This window comes from Bubalus kerabau, chromosome 13 (assembly GCF_029407905.1).
Source record: "Bubalus kerabau isolate K-KA32 ecotype Philippines breed swamp buffalo chromosome 13, PCC_UOA_SB_1v2, whole genome shotgun sequence".
Lineage (NCBI taxonomy): Eukaryota > Metazoa > Chordata > Mammalia > Artiodactyla > Bovidae > Bubalus > Bubalus kerabau.
In genome coordinates this window covers 24,017,386-24,036,126 of record NC_073636.1, presented here as the reverse complement: position 1 = coordinate 24,036,126, position 18,741 = coordinate 24,017,386, and the positions used below count along the sequence as shown (strand labels likewise).

Genomic DNA, 18,741 nt, shown 5'->3' with positions numbered 1-18,741 from the left:
TAAAGGATAAATTTTGGAATAGTAATATATTAGAAAATATATATAGAGAGAATATATTTCATATAAAATAAAAAGGAATAATTCTCTATTATGTAAGAACTGTTAACTACATTTCAAGAGGCCATGTGAAAATAAACTATGTACTTTAAAAAGAATAACAACTGATAACTGACTTCCTAAGAAAATCTACTCTCTCTGACACTGCATTCAAGTGTGTTTCTTCCTTTGTTCACCCTCCCCTCTTTAAAAAAAATTTTTTTTTTCCAAATAAAATAGCTACACTGGCGTTTCATGGAAACTGACTTCAGGGCCTATGCAACAGGATCTTGTTAGATTCCTCAACTCATTACCACAATGAAGTCATATTTCTTCTGAGAACCAGCCCTGTTAAATGAGATCTAAAAGGGACCCATTAGATCTTTAGTTGCTGAAATATTAGGACACCAGGCTGGTTTCTCTCTCTTCTCCCTAAAAACAAAACCATGTAAGTTGACATTTAAGTAAGGGCAAATAGCGGAGTACAAACTTTGAAGGCAAATTAGGCAAATGGAGGGTGATTCACATGTAACTAATTGGCAAGTCTGTTAAGCTCTTAGCCTGAGAGATCAGTACAAGGGAAAACCAGTGTGAGTGTAATTAATCATTTGAACACCACTCCTTCCCTCAGCCATGTTTGGTGCTTTTGGCATTTAGATTGCTGCTTTCTCTTTGGCAACTGTATTTTTTTTTTTTAAGTGGGTGTTTAAAGTAATTTCCGTAAACCAGACATATGCAGTTCCTCCGCACCCACGGATTCCACCTACTGCGGGTCAAATTGTGGTTGGTGGAATCTGCGGTTACGGAATCAGCAGGTAAGGAGGGCCGAGAGTTCAGGCCTCCCTCCCCGTTTCTGTGTTCCTTTCTCAATGTCTATACCTCTTAAAATACATTCAGCCGGGGCAGGGCCCCTAACTGAAGACAAGATCTTATATGTGAGGCTCAACCCACTTTATTGCCTACTCGGTTTGGAAAAAGGGAGGAACTTGTGCCAACTCTGGCTCTGGGTTGGTGCCTCCGGGCGCCTGCATACACCTAGCCGGCCACGCAGAGGTGCTGCGTGCACGTGGGCGCCGGGGGGGGGCGGGGCGGTGGCACCGCGTGCACGTGGGTGGGGGTGGGAGCGGCGGCACCGCGTGGGGCCCAGACCGGAGGGGAGGTCGTGTCAGCTCCTCTGTTGTGGAGTCACTTCTCCCGGGACACTTCATTCGTTGTGGCCAGAACGGGTAACAGTTATCAGTTGTCACCTAGTATCAAGTTGAACCCTCTTTTCCCAATCTGATTTGGAAAGTGGGATCAATGATCCGAAGTCTCCTCGTCTTTTGGAGACTCTGGATTGCTCGAGGGGCCCAGGCCCCTCCATGTTCCCGTTGCCTTGCTGTGTTTATTTTTCTGAAGTGCTTACTTTCTGGACAAAGGACTTTTAAATCTATGTGTAGTAAGGGAGCCCACCATCCAGTTCACATCCAAACCTTCTTATTAAATCAAAGGCGTAAATGTTCACCACCTGCTTTGGTTTGTAAATGCCGTTTTGCTGCACCTGAAAACAAGTCAGTATCCATCCATCTGATCAAAGTAGGACATAGTGATTAAACAACCGACCTCCGCAGCCAGCTTCTAAAACTGAGAGGCTTCCCTGCTGTCTCCATAAACATTTGTTGTCTTTCCTTTGGTTTTGATTCCTTGAATGTCTTTTAAAAAATAGAACTCCTTCCTGCTGTTAAAGTCAAGCAACTGTTTCAGTTGTTATTAACTTATTATTAACAAGCGTATCACTTAACATACATATGTAAACCTGTGTGTGTGTGTGCATGTACGTATGCCCAGTGCTTCCAGATTCAGAACTTTCTCCAACTTGTCAGCGCTTGTTAAAATGACTTTGGTTTGTGATATGCTCAGAGTTGACATATATTCTTCCGATCATTGTTGGGACAGTGTCTCTCCATATCATTCTTTTAAGATGTCTTTCAAGATGAATGCTCCCCCAGAAGCCTCCACCGTTACTGTTGCTATAGTTTTTCTTTGATCTCTGCCACTCTAGCCCCCATAGGTGGGTGTTTTCATGCACAATTATCAACTCAGTGTGTTTATTTGCACCTACTGTGTGTCGGGCTCTGTGATAGACATAGGGAATGCAGAGGAAGAGATAGGATGAACAAATTCCTTTTGAAAAAAACATTACATGACAGATTCTGTAATGGATGCTGATGAGATTTACAGAAACCCAGATGTCTTGATTGTTAATGTTCTTCAAGAAAGAAGAACAGCATCCCTCTTTGCAGTCTCTGAGTACCGGAGCCTGTTAATGACAGGCCCGGCAAGTCAGCTGGAGACGTCAGTTAAAATTTCTGAGCTGCAGAAGAGGATTGCCCAGTGGAAACCAAAAAGTTAGGCAGGGTTGCAATGGTGCTGCTGCTGCTAAGTCGCTTCAGTCGTGTCCAACTCTGTGCGACCCCATAGACGGCAGCCCACCAGGCTCCCCCGTCCCTGGGGTTCTCCAGGCAAGAACACTGGAGTGGGTTGCCATTTCCTTCTCCAATGCATGAAAGTGAAAAGTGAAAGTGAAGTCATTCAGTTGTGTCCAACTCTTCTTGACCCCATGGACTGCAGCCTGCCAGGCTCCTCCATCCATGGGATTTTCCAGGCAAGAGTACTGGGTGCCATTGCCTTCTCCAAGCAATGGTGCAATTAATGTTAAATACACCACATAATAGAAACCAGCCCTCTGGCTCTTTGTGAAGGATAATACCAGGCTTGCTTTTCCCCTGCTGAGTCTCCTGAATTAGAATCTCTTTTTATTCGCATTTGATGCATTTTCCTCTTTGTATTGGTAACAGAGGATTCTAATTTTAAAATAATTTTAAAAGCTAACGTTTTATTAAACTTTTGATGTTCTTGTTTCCAGTTCAAAAATTCTCAAGTATCAGAGACCTTTAGTATGTACTAAACTTGGGGGAAAAATTCTACCATTATCTCTAAAGTCTATCATGGTGTTTGTAGTTTTCCCAAATATAACTGAAACTGTCTGAAGGTGGAAGCTGAGTGTAGCTTGTTTACCAGGGTTGCAGGTACAGGGGTGAGCACCAGCCTGGCTCTGGACAGTTAAGAAACATTTGAGGAAGAAAGGGAGGAAGGGCTGAGGGGACATTGCTGGGAGAAATGAGCCTCTGAACCAGACTGTGGAGGCCAGAGCCAGAAGGTGGTGGGCTAGCGGAGAGAAAAGAGGGAACTCAAAGTGGGAACTGGGGAAAAGACCTCCACTGGATTCTCCAGCCCAAGAGCAGCCCTGAGGGTTTTTCTTTTTTAAGATTGACTTATTTTTTTTGGTCCGTGGTGGGTCTTCATCACTGTACCCAGGCTTTTCTCTAGTTGTGGTGCGAGGGCTCCTCGTTGTGGTGGCTTCTCTTGTTTCGGAGCTGGGGCTCAGTAGTTGCAGTGCATGAGAGCTTAGTTGCTCTGTGGCATGTGGGATCTTAGTTCCCCAGTCAGGCACCGAACCCATGTCCCTTTCATTGCCAGGCAGTTTCTTAACCACTGGACCACCAGGGAAGCCCCAGCCCTGTGGATTTTGCACAGGGGAGTAATGTGATGACATCTTGATTTTCTAAAAGCAAATCGAGGCGGTTATGTGTAGAATGCATCAAAGGGAGGTAGAGAAATTAGGAAGCTACGAAATACCCCAACGAGTGAAGAGGCCTGAACCAGGGCACTTGGCACAGACAGGGTTGAGCTGAGAGCAGCTTCCCAGGACGGGGAGAAGGGAAAGCCCAGGATCAAAGGACAGCCGACGTGTCGGACCCTGAGAAAGCAGAAGCGTGGGGGTGCCACTCACCAGGGGAGGGAAGTGTGGGCATGGGGGAGGGGAGAGAGGAAGTTGAGTTTTTTGCCTGTGAATGTGGAGATGACCTGGAGGTGCCTGTGTGAGGCTAGTCAGCATGTAGTTGGGCGCCCCGGGATTGGGGTCAAGTGCAGAGGCCTAGATCTGGGGGTGATAGACACAGTGGTTCTCGTACTGTCTCTGCTCCGAGTTTGCTGACTCGAGTCAGGTAAGCTCTTTGATTCCTGTGTAACTGTCTGTCATCTCTTGGGTTTGCCCTGCCTGCTCTTTCACAGTTTCTCCTCGCATGCATTGGCCTCTCAGCTTATTTACCATGAACTTCACAACGAACATCGGACAGAAAGTCTGCCTGGGCTGAAAATCAAAGGGCGCCCATCAGCCCTCAGTTTAGACAGGTCTCTGAATAGACTTTTGGGAAAACTCCCTCCCAGCCGGCCAGCATTCTCAGGTGTTTTTCATGTGATTTTTTTCTGTTGCTTCTTAAGTGTTGAACCAATTCCTGCCCCATCACAAATTGCCCTACCTGGCAACTCAGGCTGGCTGTGAGCCCTCGTTTTCCGTTCCTGAACTCATGTTGGGTGAAGTCTTTCGATTTTCAGCCGAGCACTGACAGTCACTTCAGCCCAGGGAGCTCCTGTCCAGGTCGGACACTGCCTCGGACACAGGCCTCTTGTATTTTAGTCTCAGGCAAGTACCAACCTAAGCTTTTTAAAGGCAACCTTACGGCATGCAGATGTTCCTGTAACTCTTAGTCTTTCTCTGCCGGTCATTACCATTCGTTTCTGTGTCCTTCTTTTCTGCTTAGTTGTTTCATTATTAATAAGTGTTCAATTGCACTGCGTCTCACCCGCCTCTGCAATGAAAGCCATTCCACGCCTGGGATCACTGCTCAGACTTTCTTTGAAATTCCCCAGGAGGGTAACCCAAGGATTTAAACCCAGTGGGCTTTTAATCCTTGATGATGAAGTTCTTGTTTGAGTGTTGGCCTTGCCCTCTCTGATGGGGTCAGAGGACCATCTGCTCACTCAGACCATCAAATGCAAAGCCAGAGGCGGTCCGATCCAGGCTCTGGCTCCTGGCCCCTGGCCCGTGTGATTTGAGGCATGTAATTATAATTCTGAGTTGTCAATGAGTCAGCGACTGGCTTCCAGGTGGCAGGTCCATGAAACAGGTAGCCCGGCTCGGGAGAAAGAACATTTTCCTAGGAGTTGGGAATCTGGTTTGCATCTTGGCTCTTCAGATGGATTAAGTCTTGCTGTGACTTAATCCATCCACTCGGCCCTGGAGGTCTCAATTTTCTCATCTGTGAAATGAGGGGGAAGAACGCCATGCTATCTGAGGCCAGTAGGTGACTGTCACTCGGGTTCTTGTGCGCGGTATTGCTGTGTCTGCCCTGTAAGGTGCTGCCTTTACACGTTTGAGCGTGGCAGAATTGATTTTGTAAGTGGCTTTCCCATTGACTAAACAGAAAAACTTCTACACATGCTTTTTAGCAGAAATTACAAGCTCATGTCAAAATGGGGAAGAAAAAAAAAACCAAATGTCTATAAGACTGTATGAGTAGTTCAAGAGAATTAAATGTTCAAAATGCTTGGGTATTTAAAAATTGGATAGGGGACCATAATGGTTGGTAAATCACGACATTTTTATGAGATGTCTAGAAAGATTGGTGGTAAAGATGAGCTAATTAAATTGACATTTCCTCCATCCCCCCTGGGGGCCCCAGTGATCCTGGGCCTCCTACTGTGGAAATAAACATCTTCAATGCAGACTTTTAGAGGCTTGGGGAGGAAGGCAAGCACCATTAATCCCTTTCTTTAGGGAAAGGAGAATGAATTTCCAATTATAAATGTAAGCAGTCCGTTCAAGAGTGAGTTTTCATCTCTCATCTTCCTTTATTTCCTGATGAGTCTGACATGGCACTAGAGCTTCAAACGCAGCTCTCGAGGTTTGAGATGGAGTTTTGCAATGCTACCAGCCAGGGTTCTTGGACTCCTTAATCTATGGAAATTGGAGGCCAAACGCAGGCAAGACGTTATTGGGACTCCTGTTGCCGCGTGAGAAAGTGAAACAAGCAACAGGTGCCTTCGCTTGCTCCCTGAGAGCACAGTGAGCTGGGCCTTGAAATGGGGGGAGGGCACAGGCAGGACCAGGTCCAGGGGTCGGGCTGGAGGGTTGACTGGTGGTTTGCCCACGCCTTGGTGGTGCTTTGTGCAGGGCACATGGGCAGTACCCTGGTTTTGCTCCAGACACCTCAGAAGTGGCAGTTGGGTTTTTGGCCCTTGTGTATCTTGTTCGTAAATTGTCACAGTTATTTTTTAGTCCCTTATAGTTTCTTTGTATCTGTTGCTGGAGGAGATGTTTGTTCAGATGCAGGCACTGCAGCAAAGGGTCCCAGATCCCAGCCCATTTCCTTAAGATATGTGATGTATTTGGCTATGGAAAACGGGAGTGGTGGAAAGTGAGTTTACCTATCTAGTGGCAGGATCATCCTGAAACACAGACTAAGTTATCCTGTTCTTACATGCCCTGCATCTAATAGCTTTACTCTGGAACTTTAATTTTTGTCAGTTTATTTTATCCCTAGCTCCCCAGCAAGCCTGGCAGCATCCTAAGAAACAGCATGGACTTGCTGTCACATGTTCACTGCACTGGACTGAATAGAGAGCGCCAGGATGCCACCTTGCTCACCCAAACACAGCCCTGGGTCTACCACCAGGCCCTCAGGGTGATAGGTGTGCTCAGGGGACTTGCAGGGAGAATGTTTGGACCAGTCACAAATGCCTGCGCCCTGGATGATTGTGTTATATGAAATGTCCAGAACAGGCAGGTCTCTAAGAAAGTAGATGAGTGGTTTACTAGTTGGCAGGGCAGAGGGCAGGAACGGGACTGACTGCTAATGGCTACAGGGTTTCTTTTTGAGGTTGATGAAAATGCCCTAAAATTCATTGTGGTCATGGTTTAACTGTATAATTGTACTAAAAACCATTGATTTGTAGGCTTTAAATAGGTGAATTGTCTGGTACATGAATTATATCTCAGTAGAGCCATTAAGGATGTTTGGAGTTTAAGATTAGTTTATATTTGGTATGAGACCTTTTTCTCCTCCACCATTGATTTTGGTGGCCTTTTTCTTGACATATGGGGCTTGTGTTAAAGTATTTTCATTTAGAACAAGTGAATTTAAGGCATTACATAGTTTATAATATACAGCTATCAAATGTATAGAAGAAAAGGGTAGCCAGTGAATAAAAGCAGTTTGTGTGCATTTATCATTGAAAGTGAAAGTGTTAGTTGCTCAGTCATATCCAACTCTCTGCGACCTCATGGTCTGTCCATGGAATTCTCAGGCAAGAATACTGGAGTGGGTAGCAATTCCCTTCTCCAGGGGATCTTCCCTACCCAGGGATCAAACCCAGGTCTCCTGCATTGGAGGATTCTTTACCATCTGAGCTACCAGGGAAATCTTATCATTAGATTCCCCCCAAACTGAAAGCAAATCATTGTCCATTTCCTGGTTTCTGCAGACTGAAAGCAGAAGCACATTAATGAATCCTCGTAGTAGAGCAAGAAGGAAACCTAGAGACAATCAAGTCTGACTGTCTGTCTTAGCAGATAATCGAATAACAGAGCAAGGAGCAGGAGGGGCATTGATCGGAGGGGGGCCTAATGGCCCTTAACTTCTCACTGCGTCTCTTTCTGCCACACATGCTGAGACCTGAAAACCTGAAGAGGAAAGAAAGGTAATCAAGAAAGGCTGGGAGGCACTACTTGTGCAGACCTTTGCAGATTTCTATTACATCTGTATTTTCAACATGGAATTAAGCCTTTTAAGGCTCTGCCTTGAACTGGATTTTGTGGTGGCCCAGCACGTTCCGTAAATGACTTCCCAGATCAATACCCCAAGATTGCTCTTCTAGACCTCCTCCTCTCCCCTCAAGCTCTCATCCAGCCTGCTCCTTGTCACCCTTCTTGCCCTGGCCACCACCTCAAGATCACCCAAGGCCAGTCTGTCTGGCTCCCTGACATTCCCTGTCCTGTACCTTCCACTTGGTTGGCATCTTCAGCCAGCCTGCTTTGCCCCCCTCCTCCTCAGGCAGGGGTCTCCCCACCTCCCACGCTTGGCTCCGTCCTGTAGAGGATCAGCCCACTCCTCCACTGTCCTTCCTGTCCTTTGGTTGGAGAGGATGCAAGAAGCGGAGCAGGAGCCATGTATAACCTTTCAGGGTAGGAATTTTCAACTTGAAACTTCTTTATGTAAAATGTTTTAAATTCTCTTTTTCAAATTGCAACTGGTTCTAACAGAGGGCTGTAGAAAGTAAGCCATGAAATGGACAGTATGAGAGTGGCAAGAATGTGGTTCTTGATTGTCACTGGGTATACAACCAAAGGCTTGGCCAGGGTGGAATCAAGAGTTAACTGGAGGGACTTTCCCGGCAGGCCAGTGGTTAAGGCTCCATTGCTGGGGGCATGGGTTCGATCCCTGGGTAGGGAACTAAGATCCCATAAACTTCAGCCAAAAGAGAAAGGAAAAGCCAACTGGAAGAGCCCATTCTATAAGTCTTTCATTTTTGACTTACCAAATTACAGAGTAATTTGTTGTTATTGAGCTGTATCTCTAAATGTCTTCCAGGTTGAAATTTGCTGTTTATAATAATAGCTACCATTAAGGAGTACTACTATTCCAGGCACTGTTATCAAAATTTTTGTCTTACCTCATTTAACCCCCAGGAAAACTTTTAATGGTGATGATTCTGTCATTATTACCTTTCTACAATGGAAATTGATGCAAGAAGAGCTTAAATAACTTGTCCAAAATCACTCAGTCTTAACTGAAAGCTCCAGTGTCTAATACATGTTACACTGTCTTCTAGCTTCAGTATCTGTGCTGAAAGGTCATCAGACCTCTCCTCATGACAACATGAATCTGAGAAAATGAGGATAAACTAAATGAGAGTATGAATAAACTAAATGTAACACAGACAGTTTTGATGTTTGGAACCTTCTGATGAGTGTGTACATCAGGGATTTAGAATGTCTGTTCTTCTGACGGCTTCTAGATTTGTAGAGGATGTTTCGGAAGACCAGTGGAAGGTTTCACTTCCACTTGTGTTGTCTTCATATTGTGACTTTGACCTGGAATCCTCGCTTTGCTTTGTACTTGACACTTTTGAACTGAGAGGTTCAGAATCTCAATTTTGAGTTTGTAAAATGTCACCTTATTCCAAGAAAATAGAACTCCCTAAGGTTTGTCCATGACGAGGAATTTGTTTTCTAAAGAGAGTGGACATCTCCAAACCTTAGGTAGATTTCACTGGGTAATTTTCTCATAAAGACAGATAGGGAGGTAAGGGTGAAGGTTTCCAAGAATAAATATTTAAGTTGGAAATGGGAATTATCTTGACGAAGAATAAACCAAGCGCAGCCTTAGTGCTTTGGAGGCTTTTGGATGGATGAGATCTTCATCTCAGACTTGCCTTTTTAAACTAGGGGGTTAAATGGTGCTTTCAGCTAGAACTTCACTCTCCCACATAAATCTTGTCCTGACTTGCAATTTTTTTCCTTTTATTTTTTTCCTATTTGCTTGTTTTAGTATTGTAGAGAGTGACCCAGAGCATCCCCAGTGTGAAAGACTATTCCTATTCCGTTCAGCCTTGGCATTCTTGGCATTGTGGTTGTAAGCAGGGAAAGGAGGAAAATGGGACAGTTTTCTAAAGATTAAGCCACTGATCAAGAGAGAAAGCAGACCTCCAGCGATTCTCAGAACATGTGAATTAATTAAAACAGACATGATGAACTGTGCCACATGGTTGGAAATGTGAAGCGTTCATAGGACTGACGTTGTCACCACCGTCTACAGGACCGTAGGACACATTACTGAGCGCCAGCCCTGTCTCTGCAGCACAGATTGACTCTCAGCCCGGGGCTCAGCGCACATACTTCTCCTGGCCTTAAGCCTTGCTTCCAAACACATCTGTCTCAGCCCTTGCTGAGAGAGAAGACAGCCCCCTTTCCTATCTGTCTCGGATAAAGCCAAGTAATGATTGTCCTAGGAGAAGTCAGGAGAGGTTTGTATGCATGTTAATAAAAGCATAAATGGAGGGTTCTGGGCTGCATTAGCATTGAGGCTGTTACTGATGGTATTTTTACACATTTTACTTGGCAAATTTGAAGAACAAAGACAGGTTTGGCCTTGTGCCAGCTGGCTCAGGCGTTATATTATGGTGAGAAGGTGTTTGTCACCGCAGAGAAGTCTATGGTAACAGTCCATCCTAAAGCCCTCCAGACGCCTGTTCAAACAGGACGCAGAGGCCTCTGCAAGGCCTCCACGGACACTGACCCACTCGGGTCTCAAGCAAGTAGTTTCTGCTCTCTGGGCCTCTGTTTTCTGCTCCGTAAATTGGGTGGTTTGGAACAGTCTCCAAGGTTGCCCCCAGCTGCCATGCTCTGCGACTACGAGGTTTATTTAAGCATAAGGAGACCCTTTGGGTCGGGAGGTTACTCCCTGGCTGTTTCTCTCAGGTCTTTCTCCTCTTGGCTTCCCAGACTTGTCCAAGTATATGGACAAGTATGATGCTGTGGTTCGCTCTTCCTTTGTGACAAAATAGAGGACACTGAGGAATTTCAGTTTCTAGATAGCAGGCTGTTTGGTCTATGTACCATGCCTGTCTTCTCATTCTCGCGAGAAGTCCCAAGAACAGCCGCCGCCTCTGACACCTTATTTCCGTGCTTCTCTGAGAACTGTTACCGTCTCCCTTCAGTCCTGGCCCGGGTGTCCTGAGCCATTATTGTGCCCCTGCTGAGAGGGCAGTTGGACTCTTCTCTCATTGGACTTTTGTTGGGAGACATCAAGTCACCTTGAGGCCTGTGCTCCCCTGCATGGCCTAGAGCCATGTGCCCTGTCTTCCTGGAAGTACATTTTAGAGTTGTTGGAGGTCCAAGGAGAGACCACCACCCCGGCTTACCACAGGCCTGGGAACTGATGCTCAAAGAGGCTTACTGCCTTTAGGTATCAAGGGTTGATGATGGAGAGAATGTTCTAGGGCCCAGACCAGCACCTGCCTTAGTACTGCCCTCCCCAACATACATATTTCTCCCTTATGTTAGAGGTTACAGAAAGTCGACAATCAGGGTATTAATTAATGGCAAAATTTAGCCTTGTCTTTGTAAATTGCCCCAAAAGGTTGCCTCAGAGGTTTTAGGCAGGAGCCTTGGGTATGTCACTTGGCTCCATTGTATCCCAATTTCATTATGTTCACACGGGAAAAGGCACCTGGCTCTTTCTATCCCATAGTAATGCTGTGGAAATAAATATGAATATGGATTTTTCCAGGCCTTAAGAGTCATTCTAAGGGCCACACATTTTGTGTAAAATTGCATTTACTCTTCTGATTGCTTGTCTAAAGCTTTCAGTAAATCCGACTTACACATTTTTATATTCATAGCGATTATAAAAAGTACATCCCAATTGTTGATAAAGTGTGCTTGTCCCTAACTTCATTGTTAGAAAACTAAGAGCCTTAAAAAAATCTTCCAGACATTGGAAGCAGATATTATGGGTTGGGACTACTTATGTGATTATTAAAATATTAAGACAGAATCAAGATTAGAATTTGTGAAGTTTTATATCCCAGGCCATTATGAGAGGGCCAATATCCTTATACAAAGTCTATAATAAATAATCATCAGTGTCTTTGAGACTGAAAGGAAAGGCAAAGAATTTGGAAGGAGGTAGCATCTGTGCTAAGGAGTTAATACATTTTTTTAAAATATTTTTTCTTTTTATTGGAATATAGTTGCTTTATAGTGTTGTGTTAGTTTCTGCTGTGCAATGAAGAGAATCAGCTATATGTATACATGTATCCCTTTCTTCTTGGACCTCCTTCCAACTCGACTCACCCATCTCACCCCTCTAGGTCATCACGGAACACCAGGCTGAGTTCCTGTGGTTGCAGGCTCTCACTAGCTATCTGTTTTACACTCTGCGCGTATATATGTCAGTGGTACTCTCCCAATTCATCCCACTCTACCCTTCCCCCACTGTATCCACATGTCTGTATCTCTATTGCAGCCTTGGAAATAGATTAATCTGTACCATTTTTCTAGATTCTACATATATGCATAAATCAGAAAGAGAAAAACAAATATCAGTAACACATATATGAGGAGTTAGTACATTTTTGATTCTGCCTTTTCTAGCCCTTTACTTTGTAAATCCATACACTGAACATAGTATTATTAGACATTTCATTAGTGAATTAATACACTGAATGCAATGAATTATTATTCACTGTAACGTTTTGCATTTTAACCAAACCAGAGTTGGACGGACTATAGTGGGACGGGCATTCAGGCAGGCATGTTTGTAACACACTTACTACACTAGAACCACCATGCTCTGCTCCAGACAAATCCCATCGAGCCGTGGTTCAGGAGACTCTTGGTTCTCACGTGTGGTCTGCAGACTCACTGTATCAGCATTATCTGTGCTTCAGACGCTGCACCCCACACCTGCTGGGTCAGAATCCACACTGTCACGAGATGCCCAGGTGACTCCATTGCCCATTAAAGTTTAAGAAGCACTGACTCGGCAGCTTTCAATCCTGTTCTCTCCCACTAGTCCATGATAGAATGTTAACACTTTCATATTCCGTACACCTAAGAAAACAGTCCGTGAAACTGATGCTGCTGTTAATTCTGTCCTTTGCTGAATATGATTATCCTTTGCTAGCCTCTCTTCTCCCTCAAAAGTTATTCTACATGTATTGTCAGTTTTATAGTTTATAATCTGGTCTGCCTGTCTTTCATTAAGTTGATTATTCCTGCTTTGATTTTTATGCCTGAAAGTAATTTGTAATCTTACAATTCCTAGTGTTCTTGTTTTATTTGGAATAACCTTTTACAAATGAATGTTCAGGAAGAAAAAGACCACTAGCCAAGAGCAGTGATTGCTTTTTTTGGCCAATGTTTAAAACCTCCAAACAGGACATTCACCTTGATTTCCTTCCCTTTTAATTCTTAGTAGGAAGTGATAAAAAGGGGGGTTTTTATTTTCCAGGGGGAAAAAAAAGGAAATATAAGAATCAAGCTCTTGTTAATATAACCGTTTTCGTCCCCCAAATCCTTTTCCTACTTCTCAGTCCATCTGATGAATTTCAGCTGTCTTCATCGTTTAATATAGCCAGATCCTTCTATTTAAAGGCATTGGGAGTTACTTTTCACAAGTTTTCTAATATGCTAAGGAAAGCAATTTTGATTAATTGGCCAGGGAGGCTCTGCCCTTGCCAGGTGTGCCTGGTGGCATTCAGGTCAGGCTGTGTGGTCTCGGGATGTAAAGACGGAGACCTTGGGGCCAGGGCAGGTGCTGGGAGTGAGAACGCACTCACCTCCGTCAGCCCATGACAAGGCAGCCCCTCCACGAGCCGCTGCAGCTCCGCAGTGTCATTAGACCTCTTAAGACTCAGTCCTGGATTTCATCTAGAAAAGGAAAGGTTAAGGAAGCTTATATTCTAGAAAGATGGAGAAGTCGTGATGCAGTGATCCCACCTGCCTCTCTGAAGACATCTGCGTCCCCCTAACCAGACAGACTTTGGATCACTGGGGCTTTGGAATGCCCACTTGGGAAGAGGAAGGTGGAGTGACTGTCTTTCCCTGTGAGTCCCTCACAATCCATCCAGTGGAGCCGGGCAGGGAGTGGAAGTCAGTTCTCAAGGGCACAGTGAGCAGAGGTGAAGACCAGACTTCCTCAGATGCTGGGGGTTTGCTGATCCTAGTAAGCAGTGTAATATGCTTGGGGAAAAGGAGGAGAGTTCCCCGAGGCTCTGAGAAAAGAGATTCAAATGGGAGTCACCTGAGAGAGCAGCAGGGATTTAGCTAGTGGGAGAGTGGAGAGCCTGAATCTGGAATGAAATTCTAGACACTGGAGTGAGATGAAGCCAGGAGAGCCCCCACTCACAGCCCCACCTCATCCCCTCCAGAGATGAACTGTCCTGAACAATGATTGAAGTGGGGTTGGGGGATGGACCAGGTCAGAATCTTCTAGAGCTGTGTTACAGCATACCTGCCCAGGCCAGCCCAGGGCAGCCACAGACCCCAGGGTTCACTAATTGAGTTATTTCCTACTTGAGTAGTTGACTAGTTGAGAACTTGGGTTTGGCTCCAGCCACATTGCAGATGGAATTCCCAATCTTCCGCTTGCTAAAGCTGTGTGACCTTGGCTCAGTTATTTTACATCTCTGATCCCCATCTCCTCATCTGTAAAACAACAGTGATATAAATAGTAATTGTTCCATAGGAATGTTATCAGAATTGGGAGAAGTGCTCTGTGCGTAACTCTTGGCAGAATACCTGTTTGTATAAGGAAACTCTCAGTGAATGTAAAATGTCCTTCCATGGCTGGAACCTAACTTTTTCAGAAGGAAACCTGAGCTCTTGTTCAACTCAAAAGAACAAGGTAAACAGAGCAACTTTGATTATAATTCTAGACGTTAGAGTCACTATTTTAATTTCATTTGAAGGACTTGCCATTTGAGTTACAATGAATAGAAAATGTCCTCCTCCTTATCAACTTCTTCCAAACACAGATTCTGTGTTTTTTTTTTTTTTAACTTTTTATTTTGTAGTGGATATAGCCGATTAACAATGTTATGACAGTTTTGGGTGAACAGGGAAGGTGCTCAGCCATACATATACATGTCCCCAAGTTCCCCTCCCATCTAGGCTGTCAAATAATCCTGAGCAGAGTTCCCTGTGCGATACAAGTCAGTCCTTGTTAGTTACCGATTTTCAATATAGCAGTGCAAACACATATGTTTTTGAAAACTTGTAATGACAACAAGTGACCTGGAAACTGGTCTTTAACTGGTTCTCTTCCTTCCTCCCCCATCGCCCACGGGAAGAATTCCCTGACCCGCAGTGCACCTCTTCCCAACGACTCCCAGGCCCGCAGTGGAGCGCGATTCCACACATCCTACGACAAGAGGTACATCATCAAGACCATCACGAGTGAAGATGTGGCCGAAATGCACAACATCCTGAAGAAATACCACCAGGTAATGTTTCTTTATTTTTACTTGAAACTCTGAGGTGATCAATATTCATAATGAATTATCATCACGGCCCAAGATTTAAAGATATAGGTAGGTCATGATGAGAACACATTTGACGCAAAAATTCCCTCTAGCCGTGTTTGTAAAAATTATTATATCCAGATTACAGACAGTTAACATTTAGGAATGGTAGATTGTTAGTTATATATGTAACTCTTCTAATCTAAACACCCTTCTGTTCAAGGTTTCAATGATTACCATTCTGATTTTAAAATCACTGAGCATCAGATCAGATCAGTCGCTCAGTCGTGTCCAACTCTTTGCAACCCCATGAATCGCAACACGCCAGGCCTCCCTGTCCATCACAAACTCCCGGAGTTCACTCAGACTCACGTCCATCGAGTCAGTGATGCCATCCAGCCATCTCATCCTCTGGCGTCCCCTTCTCCTCTTGCCCCCAATCCCTCCCAGCATCAGAGTCTTTTCCAATGAGTCAACTCTTCGCATGAGGTGGCCAAAGTACTGGAGTTTCAGCTTTAGCATCATTCCTTCCAAAGAAATCCCAGGGCTGATCTCCTTCAGAATGGACTGGCTGGATCTCCTTGCAGTCCAAGGGACTCTCAAGAGTCTTCTCCAACACCACAGTTCAAAAGCATCAATTCTTTAGTGCTCAGCCTTCTTCACAGTCCAACTCTCACATCCATACATGACCACAGGAAAAACCATAGCCTTGACTAGACGAAGCTTTGTTGGCAAAGTAATGTCTCTGCTTTTGAATATGCTATCTAGGTTGGTCATAACTTTCCTACCAAGGACTAAGCGTCTTTTAATGTCATGGCTGCAGTCACCATCTGCAGTGATTTTGGAGCCCCCAAAAATAAAGTCTGACACTGTTTCCACTGTTTCCCCATCTATTTGCCATGAAGTGATGGGACCGGATGCCATGATCTTCGTTTTCTGAATGTTGAGCTTTAAGCCAACTTTTTCACTCTCCGCTTTCACTTTCATCAAGAGGCTTTTGAGTTCCTCCTCACTTTCTGCCATAAGGGTGGTGTCATCTGCATATCTGAGGTTATTGATATTCCTCCCGGCAATCTTGATTCCAGCTTGTGTTTCTTCCAGTCCAGCGTTTCTCATGATGTACTCTGCATATAAGTTAAATAAACAGGGTGACAATATACAGCCTTGACGTATTCCTTTTCCTCTTTGGAACCAGTCTGTTGTTCCATGTCCAGTTCTAACTCTTGCTTCCTGACCTGCATACAAATTTCTCAAGAGACAGGTCAGGTGGTCTGGTATTCCCATCTCTTTCAGAATTTTCCACAGTTGATTGTGATCCACACAGTCAAAGGCTTTGGCATAGTCAATAAAGCAGAAATAGATGTTTTTCTGGAAGTCTCTTGCTTTTTCCATGATCCAGCAGGTGTTGGCAATTTGATCTCTGGTTCCTCTGCCTTTTCTAAAACCAGCTTGAACATCAGGAAGTTCACAGTTCACGTATTGCTGAAGCCTGGCTTGGAGAATTTTGAGCATTACTTGACTAGCGTGTGAGATGAGAGCAATTGTGCGGTAGTTTGAGCATTCTTTGGCATTGCCTTTCTTTGGGATTGGAATGAAAACTGACCTTTTCCAGTCCTGTGGCCACTGCTGAGTTTTCCAAATGTGCTGGCATATTGAGTGCAGCACTTTCACAGCATCATCTTTCAGGATTTGGAATAGCTCAACTGGAATTCCATCACCTCCACTAGCTTTGTTCGTAGTGATGCTTTCTAAGGCCCACTTGACTTCACATTCCAGGATGTCTGGCTCTAGGTGAGTGATCACACCATCGTGATTATCTGGGTCGTGAAGATCTTTTTGTACAGTTCTTCTGTGTATTCTTGCCATCTCTTCTTAATATCTTCTGCTTCTGTTAGGTCCATACCATTTCTGTCCTTTATTGAGCCCATCTTTGCATGACATGTTCCCTTGGTATCTCTGATTTTCTTGAAGAGTTCTCTAGTCTTTCCCATTCTGTTGTTTTCCTCTATTTCTTTGTATTGATTGCTGAAGAAGGCTTTCTTATCTGCATTCAGATGTTTATATCTTCCCTTTTCTCCTTTGCTTTTTGCTTCTCTTCTTTTCACAGCTATTTGTAAGGCCTCCCCAGACAGCCATTTTGCTTTTTTGCATTTCTTTTCCATGGGGATGGTCTTGATCCCTGTCTCCTGTACAATGTCACGAACCTCATTCCATAGTTCATCAGGTACTCTGTCTATGAGATCTAGGCCCTTAAATCTATTTCTCACTTCCACTGTATAAGCATGCTGCTGCTGCTGCTGCTGCTGCTGCTGCTGCTACTAAAGTCGCTTCAGTCGTGTCCGACTCTGTGCGACCCCATAGACGGCAGCCCACCAGGCTCCCCCGTCCCTGGGATTCTCCAGGCAAGAACACTGGAGTGGGTTGCCATTTCCTTCTCCAATGCATGAAAGGGAAAAGGGAAAGTGACGACTCTTAGCAACCCCATGGACTGTAGCCCACCAGGCTCCTGCGTCCATGGGATTTTCCAGGCAAGAGTACTGGAGTGGGGTGCCATTGCCTTCTCCGGTATAATCATAAGGGATTTGATTTAGGTCATACCTGAATGGTCTAGTGGTCTTCCCTACTTTCTTCAATTTAAGTCTGAATTTGGCAATAAGCAGTTCATGGTCTGAGCCACAGTCAGCTCCTGGTCTTGTTTTTGCTGAGTGTATAGAGCTTCTCCATCTTTGGCTGCAAAGAATATAATCATTCTGAAATCGGTCTTAACCATCTGGTGATGTCCATGTATAGAGTCTTCTCTTGTGTTGCTGGAAGAGGGTGTTTGTTATGACCAGTGCATTTTCTTGGCAAAACTCTATTAGTCTTTGCCCTGCTTAAATTTGCCTGTCACTCCAGGTGTTTCTTGACTTCCTACTTTTGCATTCCAGTCCCCTATAATGAAAAGGACATCTTTTTCGGGTGTTAGTTCTAAAAGGTCTTGTAGGGCTTCATGGAACCATTCAACTTCAGCTTCTTCAGTGTTACTGGTTGGGGTATAGACTTGGATTATGTGATATTGAAGGGTTTGCCTTGGAAATGAACAGAGATCATTCTGTCGTTCTTGAGATTGCATCCAAGTACTGCATTTCAGACTCTCTTGTTGACCATGATGGCTACTCCATTTCTTCTGAGGGATTCCTGCCCACAGTAATAGATATAATGGTCATCTGAGTTACATTCACCCCTTCCAGTCCATTTTAGTTTGCTGATTCCTAGAATGTCGACATTCACTCTTGCCATCTCGTTTGACCACTTCCAATTTGCCTTGATTCATGGACCTGACATTCCAGGTTCCTATGCAATATTGCTCTTTACAGCATCGGACCTTGCTTCTATCACCAGTCACATCCACAGCTGGGTATTCTTTTTGCTTTGGCTTCATCCCTTCATTCTTTCTGGAGTTATTTCTCCACTGATCTCCAGTAGCGTATTGGGCACCTACTGATCTGGGGAGTTTCTCTTTCAGTATCCTATCATTTTGCCTTTTCATACTGTTCATGGGGTTCTCAAGGCAAGAATACTGAAGTGGTTTGCCATTCCCTTCTCCAGTGGACCACATTCTGTCAGATCTCTCCACCATGACCCGCCCATCTTGGGTTGCCCCACGGGCATGGTTTAGTTTAAGGGTTGGCAACATTTTGGAAGTTATTTCGCACATGCCTGTTGGCAGTGAGATGTTGACCCCTGAGTATTTAACCAATTACGCCTTTTGAGAAGAGGCTCTGATTTTAGGACATGGATGTCTGTCTACTCACTACC

At 44.5% G+C, this 18,741-nt stretch overlaps 1 protein-coding gene across 2 annotated transcripts in view; it reads left to right on the top strand.

Moving 5' to 3' along the window:
- PIP4K2A (phosphatidylinositol-5-phosphate 4-kinase type 2 alpha) overlaps positions 1-18,741 on the top strand; it is a 187,601-nt gene that overhangs the window by 114,084 nt on the left and 54,776 nt on the right. The window contains exons 1-3 of one of the 2 annotated variants that reach the window (XM_055543791.1): positions 13,214-13,602; positions 14,290-14,327; positions 14,773-14,925. In XM_055543791.1, the coding sequence (XP_055399766.1) occupies positions 13,485-13,602; positions 14,290-14,327; positions 14,773-14,925 (309 nt within the window). In that variant the 5' untranslated portion in view covers positions 13,214-13,484. Of the gene's footprint in view, positions 1-13,213; positions 13,603-14,289; positions 14,328-14,772; positions 14,926-18,741 lie in introns of those variants that run through there. The other variant, XM_055543790.1, reaches the window with a different exon arrangement.